General features: G+C 37.0%; 8 protein-coding genes across 8 annotated transcripts; 6 read left to right on the top strand and 2 right to left on the bottom strand.

Moving 5' to 3' along the window:
• Positions 1 to 852: 852 nt before the first annotated feature.
• Positions 853 to 3950, top strand: LOC17893326 (calcium-dependent protein kinase 16). The gene is made up of 12 exons (XM_006297248.2): positions 853 to 1425; positions 1531 to 1661; positions 1762 to 1803; positions 1887 to 1998; positions 2077 to 2155; positions 2246 to 2415; positions 2509 to 2635; positions 2714 to 2829; positions 2907 to 3014; positions 3109 to 3171; positions 3260 to 3433; positions 3523 to 3950. Exons 1-12 carry the CDS (start codon positions 985 to 987, stop codon positions 3685 to 3687), a joined length of 1728 nt encoding a protein of 575 aa, XP_006297310.1. The 5' UTR covers positions 853 to 984; the 3' UTR covers positions 3688 to 3950.
• Positions 3951 to 5866: 1916 nt separating this feature from the next.
• LOC17891503 (chaperone protein dnaJ 11, chloroplastic) lies at positions 5867 to 6840 on the top strand. Its single transcript, XM_006299612.2, has one exon. The coding sequence runs from the start codon at positions 6035 to 6037 to the stop codon at positions 6530 to 6532; it is 498 nt and encodes a 165-aa protein (XP_006299674.1). The 5' UTR covers positions 5867 to 6034; the 3' UTR covers positions 6533 to 6840.
• Positions 6841 to 8165: 1325 nt separating this feature from the next.
• LOC17890675 (cold shock domain-containing protein 3) lies at positions 8166 to 9461 on the top strand. Its single transcript, XM_006299129.2, has one exon. It carries the CDS (start codon positions 8306 to 8308, stop codon positions 9236 to 9238), a length of 933 nt encoding a protein of 310 aa, XP_006299191.1. The 5' UTR covers positions 8166 to 8305; the 3' UTR covers positions 9239 to 9461.
• Positions 9462 to 9581: 120 nt separating this feature from the next.
• On the top strand, positions 9582 to 11446 carry LOC17890577 (thaumatin-like protein 1). The gene is made up of 2 exons (XM_023786013.1): positions 9582 to 10923; positions 11161 to 11446. Exons 1-2 carry the CDS (start codon positions 10163 to 10165, stop codon positions 11294 to 11296), a joined length of 897 nt encoding a protein of 298 aa, XP_023641781.1. The 5' UTR covers positions 9582 to 10162; the 3' UTR covers positions 11297 to 11446.
• Positions 11447 to 11625: 179 nt separating this feature from the next.
• Positions 11626 to 12553, top strand: LOC17893564 (rhodanese-like domain-containing protein 17). The gene is made up of 4 exons (XM_006300177.2): positions 11626 to 11821; positions 11910 to 12060; positions 12153 to 12206; positions 12339 to 12553. Exons 1-4 carry the CDS (start codon positions 11658 to 11660, stop codon positions 12441 to 12443), a joined length of 474 nt encoding a protein of 157 aa, XP_006300239.1. The 5' UTR covers positions 11626 to 11657; the 3' UTR covers positions 12444 to 12553.
• LOC17892250 (3-oxoacyl-[acyl-carrier-protein] reductase FabG) lies at positions 12510 to 13426 on the bottom strand. Its single transcript, XM_006299571.2, is given in 3 exon segments — positions 12510 to 13195; positions 13198 to 13321; positions 13418 to 13426. Coding segments are annotated over 3 exon segments (819 nt in total).
• An 888-nt stretch (positions 13427 to 14314) lies between these two features.
• On the top strand, positions 14315 to 16547 carry LOC17892137 (protein EARLY-RESPONSIVE TO DEHYDRATION 7, chloroplastic). The gene is made up of 4 exons (XM_006297612.2): positions 14315 to 15300; positions 15665 to 15831; positions 15943 to 16027; positions 16124 to 16547. Exons 1-4 carry the CDS (start codon positions 14390 to 14392, stop codon positions 16299 to 16301), a joined length of 1341 nt encoding a protein of 446 aa, XP_006297674.1. The 5' UTR covers positions 14315 to 14389; the 3' UTR covers positions 16302 to 16547.
• A 176-nt stretch (positions 16548 to 16723) lies between these two features.
• On the bottom strand, positions 16724 to 18015 carry LOC17892908 (F-box protein At5g42460). The gene has a single exon (XM_023785793.1). It carries the CDS (start codon positions 17951 to 17953, stop codon positions 16820 to 16822), a length of 1134 nt encoding a protein of 377 aa, XP_023641561.1. The 5' UTR covers positions 17954 to 18015; the 3' UTR covers positions 16724 to 16819.
• Positions 18016 to 20121: the final 2106 nt, after the last annotated feature.

Genomic DNA, 20121 nt, shown 5'->3' with positions numbered 1-20121 from the left:
AAATAGCTTACACATAGATTTGTTCTAAAGAACCCAAACAAAGAAAACTTGTTATTAAACTTGTTCTAAAGAACCCGTCAACGAACGGTGATTACCGCCATTATAAATCATACTCCATCTATTTCATTTTAAATGATATTTTAGCCAAATCTTTTTGTGTCATAATGTCATTATAATTATACGTGATGTTTTCAATTTTCTATGCAAAAATTTAATGTATTAAATTTTTTTGACCAATCATATAATATATAATAATTTCTTATTAGTTGAATTCATATTAGTTAATGATATTTTTATGGACAATGGATAAATTATATGTTTTATTAATTGGTGTGCACAAACCTTAACAATCATTTAAATGGAAAGGGAGTATTAAATAAGTCAAATCTCTTCACTTGACCCTTTTTGCAAAACTCAAGAACAGAACTCAAACTCATCAATCATCATATTGCTTCACAAACAAATGGAATCACAAATATTACGAACCGCTCTAAACAAGAACTCCATGGGTCCATAAACAAGTGGAGTCTCACGTATCACACGACTTCACGAGTTTTGTATACTTTAATAATCTATTACTTTAGTTTGATAATTGCCAAGTATTTTATTGTTTTACTATTGTGTTTTCCAAAAAAATAAAGTATATAAAACCTAAAATTCTCAGTTTTTGATATTTACAACCAACCTAATAAAACTCTAATTTTTTTTCTCTATAATGTTGCCAAAAAAATAACATCATGTTAAATGGAAAACTTAAAAGTATATTTTGAACTCACAAGAAAAGTCTATTTCGTGACCAACGCATATGGAAGCTTCTATCTCTCTCTCTCTCTACATTTCTCTCTGGCAATGCTGTTTCGATGGCGACTTCGTTTTCCCATTCATTAATGCCACAAACCTTCCCCTAAGAAAAAAAAAAACATCCTCATTGCGTAGGATCAAGAAAACTGTAATCCCCACAATAGAATAAAAAAAAAGGGACTCATGGGTCTCTGTTTCTCCTCCGCCGCTAAAGCCACCGGCCACAACCGTAGCGGCCGGAACCCCGTCCCACATCCTCCTCCTCCTCTCACGGTGGCCAAACACAGACCCCCTCAATCACCATGTTCTTTCATGGCCGTTACGATCCAAAAAGATCATCATAGAACGCAACCGCGACGCAAGAAAACGCCGACGCGGCAAACGCCACCGCACGGGAGAGGGAGAGAGAAAGTTATAAGCAATAATAATAATAATAATAAGAGGCATGGAGAAGCGGTGATCATCCCTTACGGTAAGCGTGTTGATTTTGGTTACGCTAAAGATTTTGATCACCGTTACACCATTGGGAAATTGCTCGGACATGGCCAATTCGGTTATACGTATGTCGCTACCGATAAAAAGACCGGTGATCGTGTCGCCGTCAAGAAGATCGATAAAGCCAAGGTTATTTATGAAGATTCTTGATCATTTGGAATCTGATTTTAAATTGGATTCTTGTGTTTCTTGAGCTAAGGTATGGTTTTCTTGATTTTGGTTTGAGGGCGGCAGATGACAATTCCGATAGCTGTGGAAGATGTAAAGAGAGAGGTGAAGATACTACAAGCTTTAACTGGTCATGAAAATGTGGTTCGGTTTTATAATGCCTTTGAAGACAAGAACTCTGTTTATATTGTCATGGAGTAAGTGAAAACCCCTTCCTTGCATCACAAGAAAGATAAAAAAGGACTAACATTGTTGTCTCCTCTGTTGCTAATTAGTTATGGAAATATTGTTCTTCAGGTTATGCGAGGGTGGTGAGTTACTTGATCGGATATTAGCCAGGTAAATTTAATGATTTGTTTATTTGTGTTGCAGAGTCTCATTAGTTTTGAGTCTTTAAGGCTATTGTTGTTGCTTGTCTTCAGGAAAGATAGCCGTTACAGCGAGAAAGATGCGGCCGTGGTAGTGAGACAGATGCTGAAAGTTGCGGCTGAGTGTCATTTGCGCGGTTTGGTTCACCGAGATATGAAACCAGAGGTAGTTTATTACAGTCCATCATCATTATCTTCTGAATCATAGTTCATTTTTTTTCTTACCAACCATATTCTTAAACAGAATTTTCTGTTCAAATCGACTGATGAAGATTCGGCTCTTAAAGCTACAGATTTTGGATTATCAGACTTCATAAAGCCAGGTTAGTTTGCAAAGTTATACTCAAAGTGAGTTTTCATATATCACTTCTTTGATCTAACCGCTATATAACAAAAGTTTTGATACAATGTAGGCAAAAAGTTTCATGATATCGTTGGGAGCGCATACTATGTAGCACCTGAAGTGTTAAAACGGAGGTCAGGACCCGAATCAGATGTGTGGAGTATTGGTGTAATCAGTTACATTCTTCTCTGCGGGAGACGACCCTTCTGGGACAAGACTGAGGACGGTATCTTCAAGGAGGTTTGTGTAGTTTTCCCTGAGGAAAATATCAATCATGGACATCATAAATTAATCTCTAATCATGAAGACATGTTTACAAATATGTATACATAGGTCTTGAAGAACAAACCTGATTTCAGAAGAAAACCGTGGCCAACCATTAGCAACAGCGCCAAAGATTTTGTCAAAAAGTTGTTAGTAAAAGACCCGAGAGCGCGATTAACAGCTGCGCAAGCGCTATGTAAGAACTTTTGTAACCAGTGTAACACCATATCCAATCAATTTTTTGGTTCTTATTATCAGTGTGTTTTGGTTGCAGCACATCCATGGGTTAGAGAAGGAGGAGATGCATCTGAGATTCCCATAGACATATCTGTCCTCAATAACATGCGTCAGTTTGTGAAATTTAGCCGCCTCAAGCAATTCGCTTTAAGGGTATAACTCTAACGAAAAAGACATTTTGAGGTTTTGATGTGTATTTTAACCTCATCAGTTGTGTTTTGTGAGTTTAGGCTCTTGCAACGACGCTTGATGAAGAAGAGTTGGCTGATCTTAGAGATCAGTTTGATGCGATAGACGTTGACAAGAATGGCGCCATTAGCCTTGAAGAGATGAGGCAGGTAAAGTAAAAAGAATAAAACCATGACTCAGTAAGTAGCAAAAGTGATCAAGCAAATACTAAAACTAACATCAATCTCATTCTTGTTTCCATAGGCTCTTGCTAAAGATCATCCTTGGAAGCTAAAAGATGCACGAGTCGCCGAGATTCTTCAAGCGGTATGCATTTACATTTAACTTAGTACCATACTAATAATGATGATGATGATGAATTGATGATGATCTAACTTGTGTTGCATCCATGCAGATTGATAGTAACACAGATGGATTTGTGGATTTCTCTGAATTTGTCGCGGCTGCACTACACGTAAATCAATTAGAGGAACATGATTCTGAAAAATGGCAACAAAGATCAAGAGCAGCATTTGAAAAATTCGACATAGATGGAGATGGATATATAACAGCAGAGGAGCTCCGAATGGTACTACACACTATATCATATATATGCTTCTTGATCCATATTGATGTCACATTAGTAAAAGATGGATTTGGTTTTTGTTTGCTTTGCAGCATACTGGCTTGAAAGGATCCATTGAGCCACTTCTTGAAGAAGCAGACATAGACAATGATGGTAAAATCAGTCTCCATGAGTTTCGTAGACTTTTGAGAACTGCAAGTATCAAATCAAGAAACGTTAGAAGCCCTCCTGGTTATCTTATTTCTCGCAAGGTCTAAACAAAATCTGCAAAATATTTTGGAGAAGATTAATTACAAAAGAATCAAAATCTAAAAATAGTCGGATTTGTTTTTGGATCCCTTGTGTAGAAAAAAAAAAAAAAATTGGGATTAATTGCAGTGTTTTCATATGTTGTTGTAACATATTTTTTCATAAACTTTTTTTATAACCAATGTCAAAGACCTATACAGTCAATTAGGCACAAATTGTAGTGATGAGTTTTTGTATTGTTGTGTATACAATAATGATTAAATCAGAGTGTTCAAACATGGGTTTGTGAATTATGTTAGAGTAAATTAGTTAATCTAACTAAGTAGCTATTGTCCAATGGTAAGGATAAACAATTTTCGCCACTTGGGTTCGAGTAGCATTGATCACCTATGTTGGAGCAATTTAACATGGTTTCGGGTATGAGAAGAAGTCATATGAATGCTCCCTTATCGTATGTTCTATGTACAAAACTTTAAACTTCACTGTGTTGATACTAGTTTGCTACATGTAGTTGTCGATGCAAATACTAAAAACTCTGACAATAATAATGAAGATTAGTTCAGAAGTGACATTAATAAACTCAATTGTTACGAATAGCTAAAATAATGCATTGAATTTGGCTTTGTTTTATTGATCATAATTGTTGTGACAAGACTAAAGAAGAAGCGCGTTCTATATATTAGGAAGTTAGGGCATCATCAATGGGGGTATCTTAGGAAGCTAAGATACCCCCACTTTTTCAAAAAAAATCCTTATATAAGATATTTTCTTTGAAAAAGTGGGGGTATCTTAGCCTCATAAGATACCCCATTGAGGATGGTCTTAGGACGAGAGAGATGGGAACACGCAAAGGCCAAAAACCACGTTTATATACTTTTTTTTTATGTTTACAAACTTATAATTAAAAAGTGCATTATCATAAACTATACATTAACAAAGAAAAGGAAAACTTAATTATAATGGATCAATAGAAAAGTGCATTGCATTTGGCTTTTTTTCTTCTTTTAAAACCGATGTTTCGGTGAGAGAGATGTCACACGTAAAGGCCAAACCAATGTTTTGTATGTATGTTTTTGGTGTTTTGAAACTTTGAATGATTAATTTAGGTATAATGATCAATTTAGGTAGAAGTTAGAACTCTTTAAGTGGTCAAGTGGACTATCAAAATTGGAGAGAACATCTCTTTTAAAAAAAAAAAAAAAAATTGGGTTTCCGAGTTATATTTGATTAAAGATTTATTAGAGCTAATTCTTTTTGGTATTTTCTGAAAATTTTGGATGTCTATAATGCAAAACAAATAGTCTATATAACCCTTTTTTTGGTAAAAAATTGTATTATCCGTCTTTTTTTTGTATTTTTAACATATGCTATTTTATAATAAACGTCAAAAACTAATAGAATCCTCCTAAACATAATACAACATTACACCATTATGACTGGAAAACACCAAACTAAGTAACCATAAAAGATACATCGTGAAGTCCAAAATGTTGGACTCTTAACAACGAATTTTAGAAAAATTATAGTTGGATAATATTATCCGTATAAAATAGAAGAAATACAAAATAAAATACTGATTTATTTATCAAAAGAAAAAAAAACTGATTTTAGAAAATACAGGTATAAATTATATATATTTACATATACACATCACATCATAAATGGATAATGTCTACCTAAAGCTCTACACTTTATATATACATATAAATATATATTAATCATTAAAATACATGAAAAATATTTTGAAATTTACATACTAAAAATATATACAATTAAAAATATTAATATTTAAAGAGATTTTTAAATAAATTATCTGGTTTCTATTATTTTCTTCAATTATGAAATGTGATTTTTAATTATTTTTTTCCTAATTTAGACGAAATATATATTGAAGATTTGGAATTTCATTATATACCAAAAACAAGAAAAAAAAAAGAGCAAAAAAGTTATTACCACAGTAAATTATGTTGAATGACGATTTTTGGTTATTTATTTATTTATGGTTAGATGAAAAATTATATAACATGAATGCAACTGTGCTCAAAATCCTATAGTTCGTTGAATCTTATCGCTTCTCCAATCACAACATTTCCAACTGGATAAGCCTTTTCCGTCTGACTCAGCTTCCCCCCAAATATCCAAAACCAACCCAACCCGGTTCCGTTTATTGCTTAACCCGACCAAGATATTATTTATTTTGAACTCACAATTTCATCAAATCAAATTAACCTCTCTAATCTCTTAGCACTATAAATACAACTCTCTAATCTCTCATCTCCTTCCCTCAAATCACACAAACCCAAATCAGAACTGAAAAAAAAAAAAAAAAAAACCCAAAAACGCCGTCGTTTGGCAATGCTCTCTTCTTCTTCAACCTTGTTAATTCCTCCATTCCTCTCTTCTTCTTCTTCTTCTCCTTCTCGGCCACTCTCTGCAATTTCACCACCGTCGTCGTCACGCGTTTCCCGGATCTCGCCGTCTCTTTCCGCAACCACCGCATCATCATCCTACACTTGCGCAGACGATCGATTACGCCGACGTTTTTCAGCGACCGCGTCTCTCTACGAGATCCTCGAAATCCCCGCCGGCTCGACGAGTAAAGAGATCAAATCGGCTTACCGGCGACTAGCTCGGATCTGCCATCCCGATGTGGCGGGTAATGGTCGGAACAATAATAACTCGTCGGCGGACGATTTCATGAAGATCCACGCCGCGTATTGTACGCTCTCGGATCCTGAGAAACGCGCCGTTTATGATCGGAGGATACTTGGTCGGACCCGGCCGTTAACCGTCGGTGTTTCTGGATTCGCCGGTTACGCCGGACGGAATTGGGAAACCGATCAGTGTTGGTAACGAGTGGACTCGGTGGTTGATGAAACAGTTAAGTTTTAAAAAAGTGCTTCTAATTGTAATTAGTGCAAATCCAGAAATAATCGATTGTAAATCCTAAATCTCGATGATTAGTTTGCTTAGCTTGGCCAATCATATTCGCCGATCAGCAGCAGTAGCACCGTCTTACCATGCCACGTAGGATAAACGCGCCTTTGCTAATTCTTTTTTTGTTTGTTTGTTTTCTTCCGAATTGATAAATAGTTTTTCTACATATTACAGTAACCAATAAACAAAATTTGATGTTTAATAAATGTAACTATTTGTGTGCACCGACTAACTAAAATTAGCACTACTTGGTTTGAGAATCCAAGTCACATCAAAATACAGAAGATGACTCTGGTTTAAATTGTGTTAAGATCTGCAAAGTCGGTGAACAAAAAACATTGTAGATATGATCAAGTCTTGTAATGATGGACTAAAAAGTGGTGAAACTCCGGAGTATTATCCCATATGTTGGATATGGGCCTCATTTTGTGAGTCCCCTCCACTTTTATCTGTTCGGCCCGAATAGAAATGGATGACGTGGCACCAGTCCACACAAGACGACGAGAGATGATCAATTCAACATGACGGTCCAACTTGGATCCGGTTTGTGGACAGATGGCCCATAACAATCGGCCCACCAGATTCTGACCTAAAAACGGTGTCTTGTCACATCATCCATCTATAAAAGAAAAAGAATTTGATGTGACAAGACATCGCGTATATTAAAGAGGACAAGAAATACATCAGAGAGCTCGTCTTTTAGCAGACTTAGTGTCGAACAATTTTTGTACTCATTCACTATTGTAGATTGCCGATCTCCGATTAATAAGACGAGCCTTTTAGCCCGACCCTTAACAAACACTTTGATATTCCCCCTTTGTGACGAGCTCACTAATCAACACCATCGATGGAGTTTATTTCATCCTTGGACTAACATGTTGGTGTCTCTATTCCAAATCCCTAAGACCATCTTTAGTGGAGGACCTCATGTGAGGTACCTAAAATTAATACAAAATATAATTAATTAATTATATATATATATATATTTTTTTTTTTCATCAGCCAATTATATACTGCTATATATTGCCACCCGTTGCTTACTGGTTTCTTAAGTTGCTATTAGAGGTAACTATCCTTTTACAATTGGGACTTACTCAATGTTTTATCATTTAATTTGGGCCCATATCAAATATAAGTACCCTGATAAAAAGCTCGAGTGGAGCTGCCCTAAGGATAAGAAACCAATAATTTAGACAAGATTCTTTTCTTAGTTGACATTTATCATGTTTTTAAATACTTTTTGCTTGCATCCCATGAACTTTTCTTGTTTGACAAAATCTAACTTTTATGTGAAAACAATTTTCAATTCACTAAACTATGCAAAGACCAAACAAGAAAAGTTTTATGTTTGTTCAAAAAAAAAAAAAAAAGTTTTATGAGGTTTGCTCGGAAAAAGAAGAAGAAATAAGGCCTTAAATGAAAAGGCCCAATTCATAAGTTGGAACATGGGCCTGATCCAAAATTTCACACGTGTAACAACCGCCGATAGATAAGGGAGCTGACGTGGCGAATGTTAATGTCAAATTCGAAGTTAAAGGCAATAGATCTCGCAGTTTAGGGTTTTCTTTTTCACCCTTTTTGGTTTGTTTCACTTTCCCCTCTCTCTCTATCTGTACGATCGAACTCTCTGTACTACCGAACGGCTTCGAGTTTCTTTTAAACCGTTTCTTTCTCTCTCTCTCTGATCTAATGGCGATGGAAGATCAATCGGCGGCGAGATCTACCGGAAAGGTTAACTGGTTTAGCGATGGGAAAGGCTATGGTTTTATTACTCCTGATGATGGCGGCGATGAGCTTTTTGTTCATCAATCTTCAATTGTCTCTGATGGTTTCCGTAGCTTGACTGTTGGTGAATCAGTTGAGTACGCAATCACGCTTGGAAGCGATGGGAAGACTAAGGCCATTGATGTCACTGCTCCCGGCGGCGGTTCTCTTAACAAGAAGGAGAATAGTTCCCGTGGAAGCGGCGGTAGTTGTTTTAATTGCGGTGAGATTGGTCATATGGCTAAGGATTGTGCCGATGGCGGTGGTGGGAGAAGCTTTGGAGGTGGTGCTGTTCGTAGATCTGGCGGCGGAGAAGGTGAATGTTACAAATGTGGTGATGTGGGGCACTTTGCTAGGGATTGTAGGCAGAGCGGTGGTGGAAACAGTGGAGGCGGCGGCGGCGGTGGTGGCGGTCCGTGTTACAGTTGCGGAGAGGTTGGTCATTTGGCAAAGGATTGTCGTGGTGGATCCGGTGGAAATAGGTATGGAGGTGGTGGTGGTGGTGGTCGTGGATCCGGCGGTGATGAATGCTACTTGTGTGGTGGTGTGGGACATTTCGCTAGGGATTGTAGGCAAAACGGTGGTGAAATCTTTGGTGGTGGCGGTGGTGGTGGAAACACTTGCTATACCTGTGGCGGAGTTGGCCATATTGCTAGAGTCTGCACCAGCAAGAAACCTTCTGGTGGTGGTGGTGGTGCTGGTTCTTGTTACGAATGTGGAGTAACTGGCCATTTGGCTCGTGACTGTGATCGTAGAGGAGGAAGCAGCGGCGGTGGTCGTGGAGGCGGTGGCAGTAGCAACTGCTTCAAGTGCGGCAAGGGAGGTCACTTTGCAAGGGAATGTTCTTCGGTTGCTTAACAACAAAGAAGAGTAATGTTCATATACCTCTTTGTTTCTCTATTAATCTCTCTACCTAATGCTCGTTACTATAATGTGGTTGCTACTCTCTTTTAGGATGTTACTTTTTGGAGTTGTTCTTACTTCTTCTATCGCTCTTATGACTTGTTTTTGCAAAACCTATTCACTGCTTTTTGTTGATGCCATAAGTTTGAGACTTCGAATGATATGTGTGATTGCTTTAGTTGCAGTTTCTTTTCTTTCTTTACAATCTGTGTGATGGAGATAAAGATCTAGTCTAGTCTGTAATCTGTTATGGTCACTTCTGTATACCAAGATTGATACTTGTTGCTTAACTTGGTTACTCTTTTGTGGAGAGATTGTTCTTGGGAAATCGTCTCTTACAAATGGGGTTACTTTAACCTGTATCAGTACTGATTATACCAAGTTGATCTTCATAATCCAGAACTATTGAATTAGATTTGATAGCCAATAATACACATGTGAGTTGAAACAAAGAAGGAACCAACTGAGTTGACTTAACATTCCCAAAGGACAAGCTTCAATTGTCGTTGACCAACCCCAACACCTTACCTTTAAGCAAAAAGTGAAACTTAACTTTTTTCTTAACAAAAGATATCGCTTTTTTAATCCTCTAATCCTTATCTTAATTTCTAGTTTTGAATTTAGGGAAACTATCAACAAACAGCACAAACACAAAAAATGTAAAATTGTAGAAATAAAGGAAATTCAATCAATTATAACTTGATTCGCAATTTCCTTTTCTTTTCAAAATTTATTGCTGAAATAAAGGGAAAAGATCAGTGAACATGTATGGGGTTCTACAATGGCCGAATTGATTATATGAAACTTTCCATTACACAGATCCCTAATTCTCTTATATAAACATAATCTCCAAACCTCATACAACATCTCATTGCGACAATGGTTTTGGCTAAAGTCTCTTCCTTTCTCTTCGTGGTTCTGTTTCTCATCAATGGTACCTCCTCCACCACTTTCACCGTAGTAAACCAGTGCAGCTACACTGTCTGGCCGGGACTTCTTTCCGGTGCCGGCACCGCTGCATTACCTACCACTGGTTTCTCCCTCAACTCTGCCGAGTCACGACTCATCTCCATGCCCGCTGCTTGGTCCGGCCGCATATGGGGACGCACACTCTGCAACCAAAACGAAACCACCGGGAGATTCAGTTGCGTCACCGGCGACTGTGGCTCGTCCCAAATCGAGTGCTCTGGCGCCGGAGCAAACCCTCCAGCTACATTAGCCGAATTCACACTCAACGGCGCAGATAATCTCGATTTTTACGACGTCAGCCTCGTGGACGGTTACAACGTACCAATGACAATCGTCCCTAGCGGCGGAGCCACCGGAGCCGGTAAGTGCAACGTCACGGGCTGCGCGGTGGATTTAAACAGCGTCTGTCCGGAACAGCTGAAAGTAACGGTTGAAGCGGCTGGAACGACTGCTGTAGCGTGTAAGAGCGCTTGCGAGGCGTTCGGAACGCCGGAGTATTGCTGTAGCGGCGCGTTTGCGACGCCGGACACGTGTAAACCGAGTGAGTACTCTGGCTTGTTTAAGAAAGCTTGTCCGACGGCTTATAGTTACGCTTACGACGACGGAACAAGTACCTTTACTTGCTCCGGTGCTGATTACGTCATCACATTTTGTCCTTCAACTTCTTCAAAGTAAGATTTTGTTATTAATTTAAGAAATAAGGAATATTAATATTTTGAATAAAAAGGGAAGTTAGATTTTTTAAAAATGTTAAACTTAATCTTGGGGAAATTGTTGTTTTTGGTTATTAACCTTCATTTCAAATTTTTTTTTTTGTTTTTTTGGAAATTAATATTGATTTCAAATATGAAAATTGCATTTTTAAAATTCTCCAAGGCTTGATTATTAATTCAATTGCTTGTTTTCAGAGTGATGGAGAGTGCACCACCGCGTCCGAAACCGGAGGCGGTTAGCGTTTTCGACGCGTCAGCTACAAAAGCAGTTGCGTTACCATTAGGCGTTTTGGCTGTTGCGGTTTCTTGGGTGTGGAGTGGACTTTGGTGATCTCAATACGCCACCGACCTTTTTTTATTTTTGTCGTTTTAGTTTTTAATTTTTTTTATTTTTTTTTCATTTTATGTGATTCTTTTTAAGAGAAGAAACGTGAAAGTTAAATTAGCGTTTATGAAGGAAAAAATTCACAAAAATAAGGTAAATAGCGTAAATTTAAGGTTTAAACAAAATAATTAAGCCAAACTTTATAAATCAGTAAAACAAAAGGAAGAATTAAATACAACAGGTAAATGAATCCAACGGCGGATATGCCACGTATACACCACAGCCGCCAAAATGAAAACAGAGTACTCGAATCCAACGGCATGGTTAATAAATATAACTTCAATCTCTAAATTACCAATATTACAAAATGGTTTCTTCACACGTTATAAGATCTTTTCTTCTTCTTTTCGTTGTTTATGTTTATCTTTATCGCACGAGTTTCTCAAACACAGAACCAGAAGCTAATATTACGATCGATGTGAGGCAAGCTCAGAAGCTTCTTGATTCTGGCTACACTTTTCTTGATGTCAGGTATAAGTTTAAAACCTTTCATAATTTCATAGGGAATCATATCTTTATGTTCGATGGTTTTCTGAAATTTGAGAGCTGTTTGACACAGAACTGTTGAAGAATTCGAGAAAGGCCATGTTGATTCAGAGAAAGTCTTCAATGTTCCATACTGGTTATATACACCACATGGTCAAGTGATTAACCCTAATTTTTTGAAACATGTTTCATCTGTCTGCAACCAAACCGATCGTCTCGTCGTGGTAATAATACACTTGACTCTTGTTCTGATCATATGAAGTACATCTCACGTTACTCAAATCTCTGGATCTGTTGTTTTAATCTTCTTTTGCAGGGTTGTAAATCTGGAGTTAGATCACTGTATGCTACCAAAGTTCTTGTCTCTTCTGTAAGTACCAAAAGATTCAAGAACATTTGAATTAAAAACAGAGGATCTGGATCTGATCTAGTAATGTCTGTTTTTTGAATAGATCTGAGTTTACTGATGAGAGTTAATGGGATTGTTTTGATCATGTGATAGGGCTTCAAGACTGTAAAAAACATGGACGGTGGTTACATTGCTTGGGTCAACAAGAGTTTTCCAGTTATAGTGGAACACAAGCAACTCAAATACGATGAGCTCTGATTCATAATATCCAACTATAACCATGTTAATGTATTATAGATTATAAAAGGGAATGTGTAAATGTATTCACTTATTATTGCTATAAAACACATTATATTTTGGGTCGTGAATGAGATAGCGAACGAGAGAAGTAAGCCCCGGATCCATGGTCTGCTGTACCTATAAGGGGACAGTCCGTTCGGTAACGGTCTTGAGCCACTCTTTCTCCATAAGACCATGTGTGATCTCTGACTTCAAAAGCCCCGGTGCAATGGAGTTCACTCTGATCTTGTAAACACCTAACTCAAGAGCCATCATCCTTGTCATGGTGTCAACACCACCTTTAGAACATGCATACGCGATTCCACCAGGCACAAGACCGCGGTGTAGTCCAGAGACTGATGATATGTTTATAACCGAACCACCATGTTTAGCGTCACGCATTAAAACGCATATGTATTTGGAGACTAACCAAGTCCCGGTTAAGTTGGTCTTGAAGACTTTGTCCCACTCGTCTTCTGACAAATCCAAACTCGACCTGACATTGCCTCTAAACCCGGCGTTGTTGATCAACGCATCGATCTTTCCGAAGATCTCCCAAGCTTCCTTCACAGCTTTTTGAATGGTGGCTGCGTCTGATGAAACGTCTAGCTCAAGAGCTGCAGCTTGGATTCCGCGTGGATTGAAACTGTTGATTTCAGAGCAGAGTGATTTGAGACGATCCACACGACGAACTGCTGCAACAATCTTACAGCCAGCTTTACCTAGATCAAACATAGCTCTTTTCCTATAGCAGAGGAAGCACCTGTCACAAGAACCACTTTGTCTTTAAGTTCACACCATGGCTCCAGTTGCTTTGACACCTGCTGATTAAAGAAAAAGATAACAAAAGTCAAATTCTAACAGAGTCAGTCTTGTGTCCTAAATATGTGGAAGTATATATATATTTCCCACTTTATTCAATTCACCTGAACAGTTGTTATTTTATTACAAACTCTGGGCATTCGGATATTCGGTTCGGCTCCAAATATTGCGTGTATAAGAGTTTAAGATCAATTTGATTAATTTAGCTTTTCGTTTAAAGTTTAGTTCGGTTTCGGTTATTTTTGATTTAGTTTTTATATCTGCAATAGTAACTTTTATTTTCAACTAATTAAATATTACTATAATTTGATTTAATATTGAAAAATATGTCAAAAAATTCTAAATATTTTGGTTATTAGTTATTTTAGCTGGTAATTTTAGATATTTTGATTATTTTAGTATAAAGTATAATATTTATTGATTTATAAATTGTAATTGAAATTTTGGTTATTAAGTTATACAAAGTCTAAATATAATTATTATTGTCGTTCTATAATTGGGTATTTCAAATATCTATTTGATTTTTAGTTTGGTTTTAGCTCCCGCGGTTTTCAAGTTTACTATTCACTAGATTTTTGTACTCGTTTTAGTTTTGTTTGATTTGTTTTAGTTCAGTTTTGATTCGATACTTATAATTCGATTATTTTGCAGGACAACAAACTTCACTGTAATTTTATGTTAGTTTTGTTTTAAAAACGCTCATTTGAAATAAATATAAAAATTTAGTTATTAAATTACTAACGTCTACCAGTACAGTTTTAGTTTTTTTTTTTTTTTTTTTTTTCAGGACAGTCTCTTTATGAGTAAAATGCAATTTCCGAGATAAATGGACGACCGACATAAGAAAACTTAACCGGGTAACAGCGCGGGAAAAATGATGTCGACAAGGCTAAGTAACAAACCGAACCGGTATAAACCGGAGACACGCGTTACTTACTCGCAACCTCCACGTCTCCACCATGACAACATACCTGACAGAGACACAGATACTTTAACTTTTACTCCGTCCCTGTCCTTCTTCCCATAAATATCTTTATCAACCGGACCAAGTCTTCTTCATTCCTCATTCTTCAATCTTCTCCGATTTCAAAACTCCGGCGACAATGGATTCCTCAGGCGACAACAAGCAAGCTTCCTCTCTTTACCCTACTGTTGACACATCGAATCCCGAAGCTCCTCGTAACCCTAGCTCTTCTTCTACTAATAATAATCTCTACCCTTCTCTCGATATGAATGATCTCGCTCGTAATCTCTTCCCTGAGCAACCGGAGACTAATTCCTCCTCCGTCTCTGCTCCTCCCGCAGCGACGGAGGAAGTGATTCTGAAAATCTCCGGCGCGATTCTTCACTTGATCGACAAATCTTACAGCGTAGAGCTCGCGTGCGGCGATCTTTCCATCACCCGTATTGTTCAAGGAGAGAACGTTGTCGCTGTTCTCGCTAGTGTTTCCGATGAGATCCAATGGCCGTTGACTAAGGACGAGAACTCGGTCAAGGTCGACGAGTCTCATTACTTCTTCACGCTCCGACCTACAAGCGATGAAGAAGACGGAGATGGAAGTAAGAACACTAACGAGATGTTGAACTACGGACTTACCATTGCTTCTAAAGGTCAAGAGCATTTGCTGGTGGAGCTTGAGAAGATCTTGGAGGATTACAGTTGTTTCACGGTGCAGCAAGTGTCAGAGGAAGCCAAAGAAGCAGGGGAAAAGGTTTTGGATGTGACGGTGGCGAGGGAGACGTCTCCGGTGGAGCTTACCGGTGAGAAGAAAGAGGTTGTGGAGAGGCAATGTTCGGCTTATTGGACGACTTTAGCTCCCAATGTGGAGGATTATAGTGGGAAGGCGGCTAAGCTGATTGCTACTGGCTCTGGTCATTTGATTAAAGGGATTCTTTGGTGTGGTGATGTGACTATGGATAGGCTTATTTGGGGTAATGGTTTTATGAAACGGAGGTTGTCAAAGGCTGAGAAGGAGAGTGAAGTTCACCCTGACACTTTGAAAAGAATCAAGAGGTATGTTATGTCTAATGTGGTTCCTTGTTATGTCTGATTCATTTTATGTGCTTCCTTGTGTCTGCTTCGAGAGGGTTGTAGTGTTTCTTAGCTATTTTATGCAAAAAGGGAAGGTTTTTGTTTTTTGTAATTGTGTGGTGGAATGTGATTTCTATTTTAGGAAAGTGTCTAGACAGATAGAAGAATCTTGTGTGGACGTCTTTAAATAGTATGTCCTGTTTTTGGGACATGAGTGATGAGTTTTTTGATTGCTGAGACTATCTGTGTTCCAACATGACAATGCTACATATTGGCTTGTTAAATGTCATTATTGTGGCTTATAGTTATGTGTATTGGTGTCTCATTATGTTTATTGCCTATGCAGAGTGAAGAGGATGACCAAAATGACAGAGAATGTGGCAAACAGCATGCTCTCTGGAGTTCTTAAAGTTTCTGGATTCTTCACAAATGCAGTGGCTAATAACAAAGTAGGAAAGAAATTCTTTAGCCTTCTTCCTGGAGAAGTCGTCCTTGCATCTCTTGACGGATTCAGTAAGTTCCTCTAATCTTTTCATATAATGTACTTAACTCGACATTACCCGACGTTATGTGGCCATCTTTAGATATTCATGATCATTAAGACTCTTGGTTTTGTTTTGATAGATAAGATATGTGATGCTGTTGAAGTAGCTGGGAGGAATGTAATGTCAACCTCGTCCACTGTCACAACCGAACTTGTTGATCACAAGTAAGTAGATCGAGTATTCGAGATTTTGGAACTCTTTGTCGTTTGGATATGCAAGTGTTTAATAGAAGAATGTAAATTTTGGTTTGATGAATGTAGGTATGGAGGTAAAGCGGCTGAGGCGACAAACGAAGGGCTCGATGCAGCAGGGTATGCAATTGGCACAGCCTGGGTTGCTTTCAAGATCAGAAAGGCTATTAACCCTAAGAGTGTTCTCAAGCCTTCGACGCTTGCAAAAACCGCCATTAGATCTGCAGCTTCACAGAAGAAAGTTTAGTAAGGCTTCTTGATGAAGCGAAACTGTGGCCCATTGGTTATGTTTGTTTGTATGGTCTTCTTGTCTTTTGATACAGAAGTAAAACAGTAAAGAGGTGTGGATTAGTAGTTGTTGTGAAGTGTTTGTGTTTCTATGAGAATCATGTAATGTCTCGAGTTGATACGGAATATGTACTGTATGTGTAAGTGGCCTTGGGGTTTCTTTGCTGATTCCAAATCAAGATTCCTTGAAATTAGTTTTCATGTTTATAACGTCCAAACAGAGTTATTGCGTCATGCATACTACTCTCTCTCTCTTTTTGGCTATCTAGTAGCGCAAGAGAAAGCTCTCAAAGATGCATCTGACTATTTCAAAGAGCCACATGAAAGTTTACAGGTCGTATGTTTGATTAACTCTCAGTTGGAAAGATGAAACGAACAAAGTAAAGAAAGCAGAAGGTAAGAGGCCATGTTGAGATTTCAGATAACTGATAACAATAGTCATATTTATACAATCGAAAATGAGATGAAATAGTTAGGTTAGCTGACTGATTTGCACTGAGCTTGGAACATAAGAACAAGTGGGTAACAATTTGGGTCTGCAACTTCACCAAGATCCACTTTTTTGAAGTATCCTTCCTTACCAATGATGTAAGCTATTCCTCGAGTGTAAAAAGAATCAATATCTTTATCAAAAACCACTGCAACATCCTTCGTTTGGTCAATGAAGAAACTCCCAGCCTCTCCCAGAAACGCGAAACGAATGAGTGGGCTCATATCAACCGCTAAGAACTTGTTCCACGACACTTCTGTAGGCTCAACCTTACTCGTAACCCAAATCTCCATCCTCAGTGTATCATCATCCTGAAACAAAACCGCAAACTGCTCTTCCCCAACATTAGAGAGAGTAACAATATCTTCATTAGAAGCAGAAGCGTTAAAAGGCAGAGGCAGACGCGGCCCAAATCTCTCAGCTGTGAAATCGAAACAGATCAAGAAATCAACATCCTCATCAAGATGATCCGTAGCATACCAGTAAGTATTGCCTTTTACAGACAAGCCTCGGGAACAAAACTTCATCTCCCACTCAGGACTGACATTAAGAACAACCTTCCATAAATCAGACTCAAAACTATAGAGTTCAAACACACAAATTCGTTCCTCTACCCTATAGGCGTTAGAATCATCCACAAATCTCAAGACTTTGTACTTCTTATTCTCGTCATACCCAAGAGCGTAATTGTCCAATCTATGGTAACAATTTCTGGGTTTGATCCACTTAGTTTGCCCAAAATAAGGGTTCCAAACCACAAGCCTAAAGTTGAGGTCTTTGGTGATGCATAAGAGTAGACCATCGCAGTGAAATACTCTTCTTATATCATTGACTTCATCGTTTAGGCTAGTAAGTGTACCTTTAGGCGTAATTGATGGATCAACATGGCTGTGGAGATCGACACTCATTAGATAAACCTTGAAATTCGTTATCATGATCACCTCAAACTCATTCACTTGCTTCTTCTTTGCTTCGCCGATTTGCTTCTTTATAAAGCTCCGATCTTTGGATACATCGTTCCATTTTTTGCAAGTCAATCGCACTGCTCTAAGAGATGTCAACGGAATCTTACTGAGAACTTCCACTACCAAATCCTGTAAAACATCTGACATTTTCGCCATTGTTGAATCTTTAATATTACTGTAAGCTTCGAATTCTCTATAAACCCTTTTAGCCTCTTCATTTCGTTCGACTCTGAATAAATTTTATCGAGGGGAGCCTTTAATTGGGCTTTCAATGTGCTTTCGAAACAAAGGAATATTATTACCCATTGGACTTTCGATGTTTCTTTTTAGCAAGAAACAAATTGTTCAAATAATACTAAATTTTATGGTTCTAAATTCTTATCCATGACCTGAACCATGGACACATTGAATTACTGATGCATACCAAAATATATTATACAGTACTGGAAATATTGCTATGTATTATTTTTTTATGCCGGAGATTTGCTTCATAGTAAACAAATTGAATTAAAAGGTTATCTTTGGAAACACTTTATTCAAAAAGATTTATATTAATTTTTGTTGTTGTTTCTTTTCTATTTCCAAACTCAAAATTTGTTTTGGCCAAATTATAGTATAACATTTATGTTGAATACAGTCGATTATTTTCCTAAAATTTTATTTGAACATTGATAATTTGATATAAAACAATTTTAATGCGAATAAACAATTAGATGTTTTTAAAGAGAAATGAAAACTAAAAAATATCAATCTTACACTATGTCTTCAGAGATCGGCGAACGACTATCAAAGAAATAGAGTTTATGAAACAGTTTGATTTGCATGTTTAATAATGTTATGGAAACAATCGGTAGAAGTATCTAAATATTTCTAGTCTCTTCATTTTATTACTTATAACTGTTTTTTTTTTGAATTGAATGTAAAATTTTATTCAATCAAAGAATCATGTGTACAAAGAATGCTTCGGTTGGTTTGAAAAGTTAGAAAATATTTAGAGAATAAAAACAGAATTTAGAAAGCTATATATGAATATTATCAGGTGGAGAAACAGAGATGGAGACCATCGGATTGGATCACCTATATCTTGGATTGAATTAAATTTTAAACATGTAAAATGTCGGAAGCCACTCAGAGCCCTAATATTATTAAGAGTGACGAAGTCTACTTTTACATATTTTGTGTATAAATATACAAACTCAAGCAGATAAACTTAGATATAAGGTTTGACAAATATAATGTTAGAAAGAATATGAGTCAAACTTGTGTAATTTTAAACGCTTTGCATTCAAATTATGTAAAACTCTAAATTAAATAAAGAAGTTAACACTTAAATATTAAATATTAGTTTGTCCAACCAATAAACATTAAATTATTATATGAAATTGATGACCCATGCACATAATCTGTTATAAACTAAGAAAAATAGAAAATTATTGATACATTCGCATACACAGTCCAAACATGAAATAGCTACATTTAAAATTTATGATATAATCTTTGTTATATGTCAATTATTGCGGCTCATAATTATGTTTTTGCTTTGAAGTTACGTATCGCATCAATGATTATCTTAAATTTCGGCGATTTTGAGTTTTATGTAGGCGAAACGACAACCGGCGGCGATGATCGGCGCTAGCCCTTGTTTCTTCCTCTTCTTCACACCTGTTTTTGACCTACATCCTCCGTCCAGCATGTGTTTGGTGTGTTCGATGTTAATCCTTCAATTTCTTTGTAGCGGTTTATATTTTTATTTATTTATTTTGAGCTTATGTTGGACTTGTTGTTGGTTTATGAAATAAATAAAAAATTAATTGAGACAAAAAAAAAAGTTATGTTTTTGCGTAGGATGATCAAAATGATATATCTACACATTTAAACCATAAATCATAAACGAAATTGGTATATCTGATCAAACCATAAATGCTGTTTGTATGATTTTTACTCTATAGATTTTAAATCGATCCTAACCTAACTTTCGACCATTAAATTTTTGGTTATACAGCTAACCAAAAATGGAAATAACAAAACCTAAAATGTCAAATATATTTTATAAAATTAAAACCATTACATAATAAATATTCAGAAATCTTGAAATACATCTGATTCGTATCTGGTATCTGATTCAACAAGACCAAAGATCTTTATATATATATTCCTAGAATTTGTTAGAAACTTAAAGAAAAATATATAATACTAATGGTTCTAGTGTATATATATATTTATATACTCGTACAAAATAGAGAACAGAAAAGGTAACGCAAAGGCTTTGATAGGAAGATCGAATCAAATGCTCTATAAGTGTCGAAACCACCAATGGTTACTTG

The sequence above is a fragment of the Capsella rubella genome, unplaced genomic scaffold (genome assembly GCF_000375325.1).
Source record: "Capsella rubella cultivar Monte Gargano unplaced genomic scaffold, Caprub1_0 scaffold_3, whole genome shotgun sequence".
NCBI classification, from domain to species: domain Eukaryota; kingdom Viridiplantae; phylum Streptophyta; class Magnoliopsida; order Brassicales; family Brassicaceae; genus Capsella; species Capsella rubella.
Note: the sequence above shows the minus strand (reverse complement) of the source record. Positions and strands in the feature narration are given on the sequence as shown.

Bases quoted from the DNA above. Each gene is read 5' to 3' on its own strand.
- LOC17893326 (XM_006297248.2), top strand. From the start codon at position 985: ATGGGTCTCTGTTTCTCCTCCGCCGCTAAAGCCACCGGCCACAACCGT. The intron at 1,804-1,886 runs GTAAATTTAATG...GCTTGTCTTCAG, and splicing joins CTTGATCGGATATTAGCCAG to GAAAGATAGCCGTTACAGCG. The intron at 2,416-2,508 runs GTTTGTGTAGTT...ATGTATACATAG, and splicing joins AGGACGGTATCTTCAAGGAG to GTCTTGAAGAACAAACCTGA.
- LOC17891503 (XM_006299612.2), top strand. From the start codon at position 6,035: ATGCTCTCTTCTTCTTCAACCTTGTTAATTCCTCCATTCCTCTCTTCT.
- LOC17890675 (XM_006299129.2), top strand. From the start codon at position 8,306: ATGGCGATGGAAGATCAATCGGCGGCGAGATCTACCGGAAAGGTTAAC.
- LOC17890577 (XM_023786013.1), top strand. From the start codon at position 10,163: ATGGTTTTGGCTAAAGTCTCTTCCTTTCTCTTCGTGGTTCTGTTTCTC. The intron at 10,924-11,160 runs GTAAGATTTTGT...GCTTGTTTTCAG, and splicing joins TGTCCTTCAACTTCTTCAAA to AGTGATGGAGAGTGCACCAC.
- LOC17893564 (XM_006300177.2), top strand. From the start codon at position 11,658: ATGGTTTCTTCACACGTTATAAGATCTTTTCTTCTTCTTTTCGTTGTT. The intron at 11,822-11,909 runs GTATAAGTTTAA...TGTTTGACACAG, and splicing joins TACACTTTTCTTGATGTCAG to AACTGTTGAAGAATTCGAGA. The intron at 12,207-12,338 runs GTAAGTACCAAA...ATCATGTGATAG, and splicing joins CCAAAGTTCTTGTCTCTTCT to GGCTTCAAGACTGTAAAAAA.
- LOC17892137 (XM_006297612.2), top strand. From the start codon at position 14,390: ATGGATTCCTCAGGCGACAACAAGCAAGCTTCCTCTCTTTACCCTACT. The intron at 15,301-15,664 runs GTATGTTATGTC...TTGCCTATGCAG, and splicing joins ACTTTGAAAAGAATCAAGAG to AGTGAAGAGGATGACCAAAA. The intron at 15,832-15,942 runs GTAAGTTCCTCT...TTGTTTTGATAG, and splicing joins TGCATCTCTTGACGGATTCA to ATAAGATATGTGATGCTGTT.
- LOC17892908 (XM_023785793.1), bottom strand. From the start codon at position 17,953: ATGGCGAAAATGTCAGATGTTTTACAGGATTTGGTAGTGGAAGTTCTC.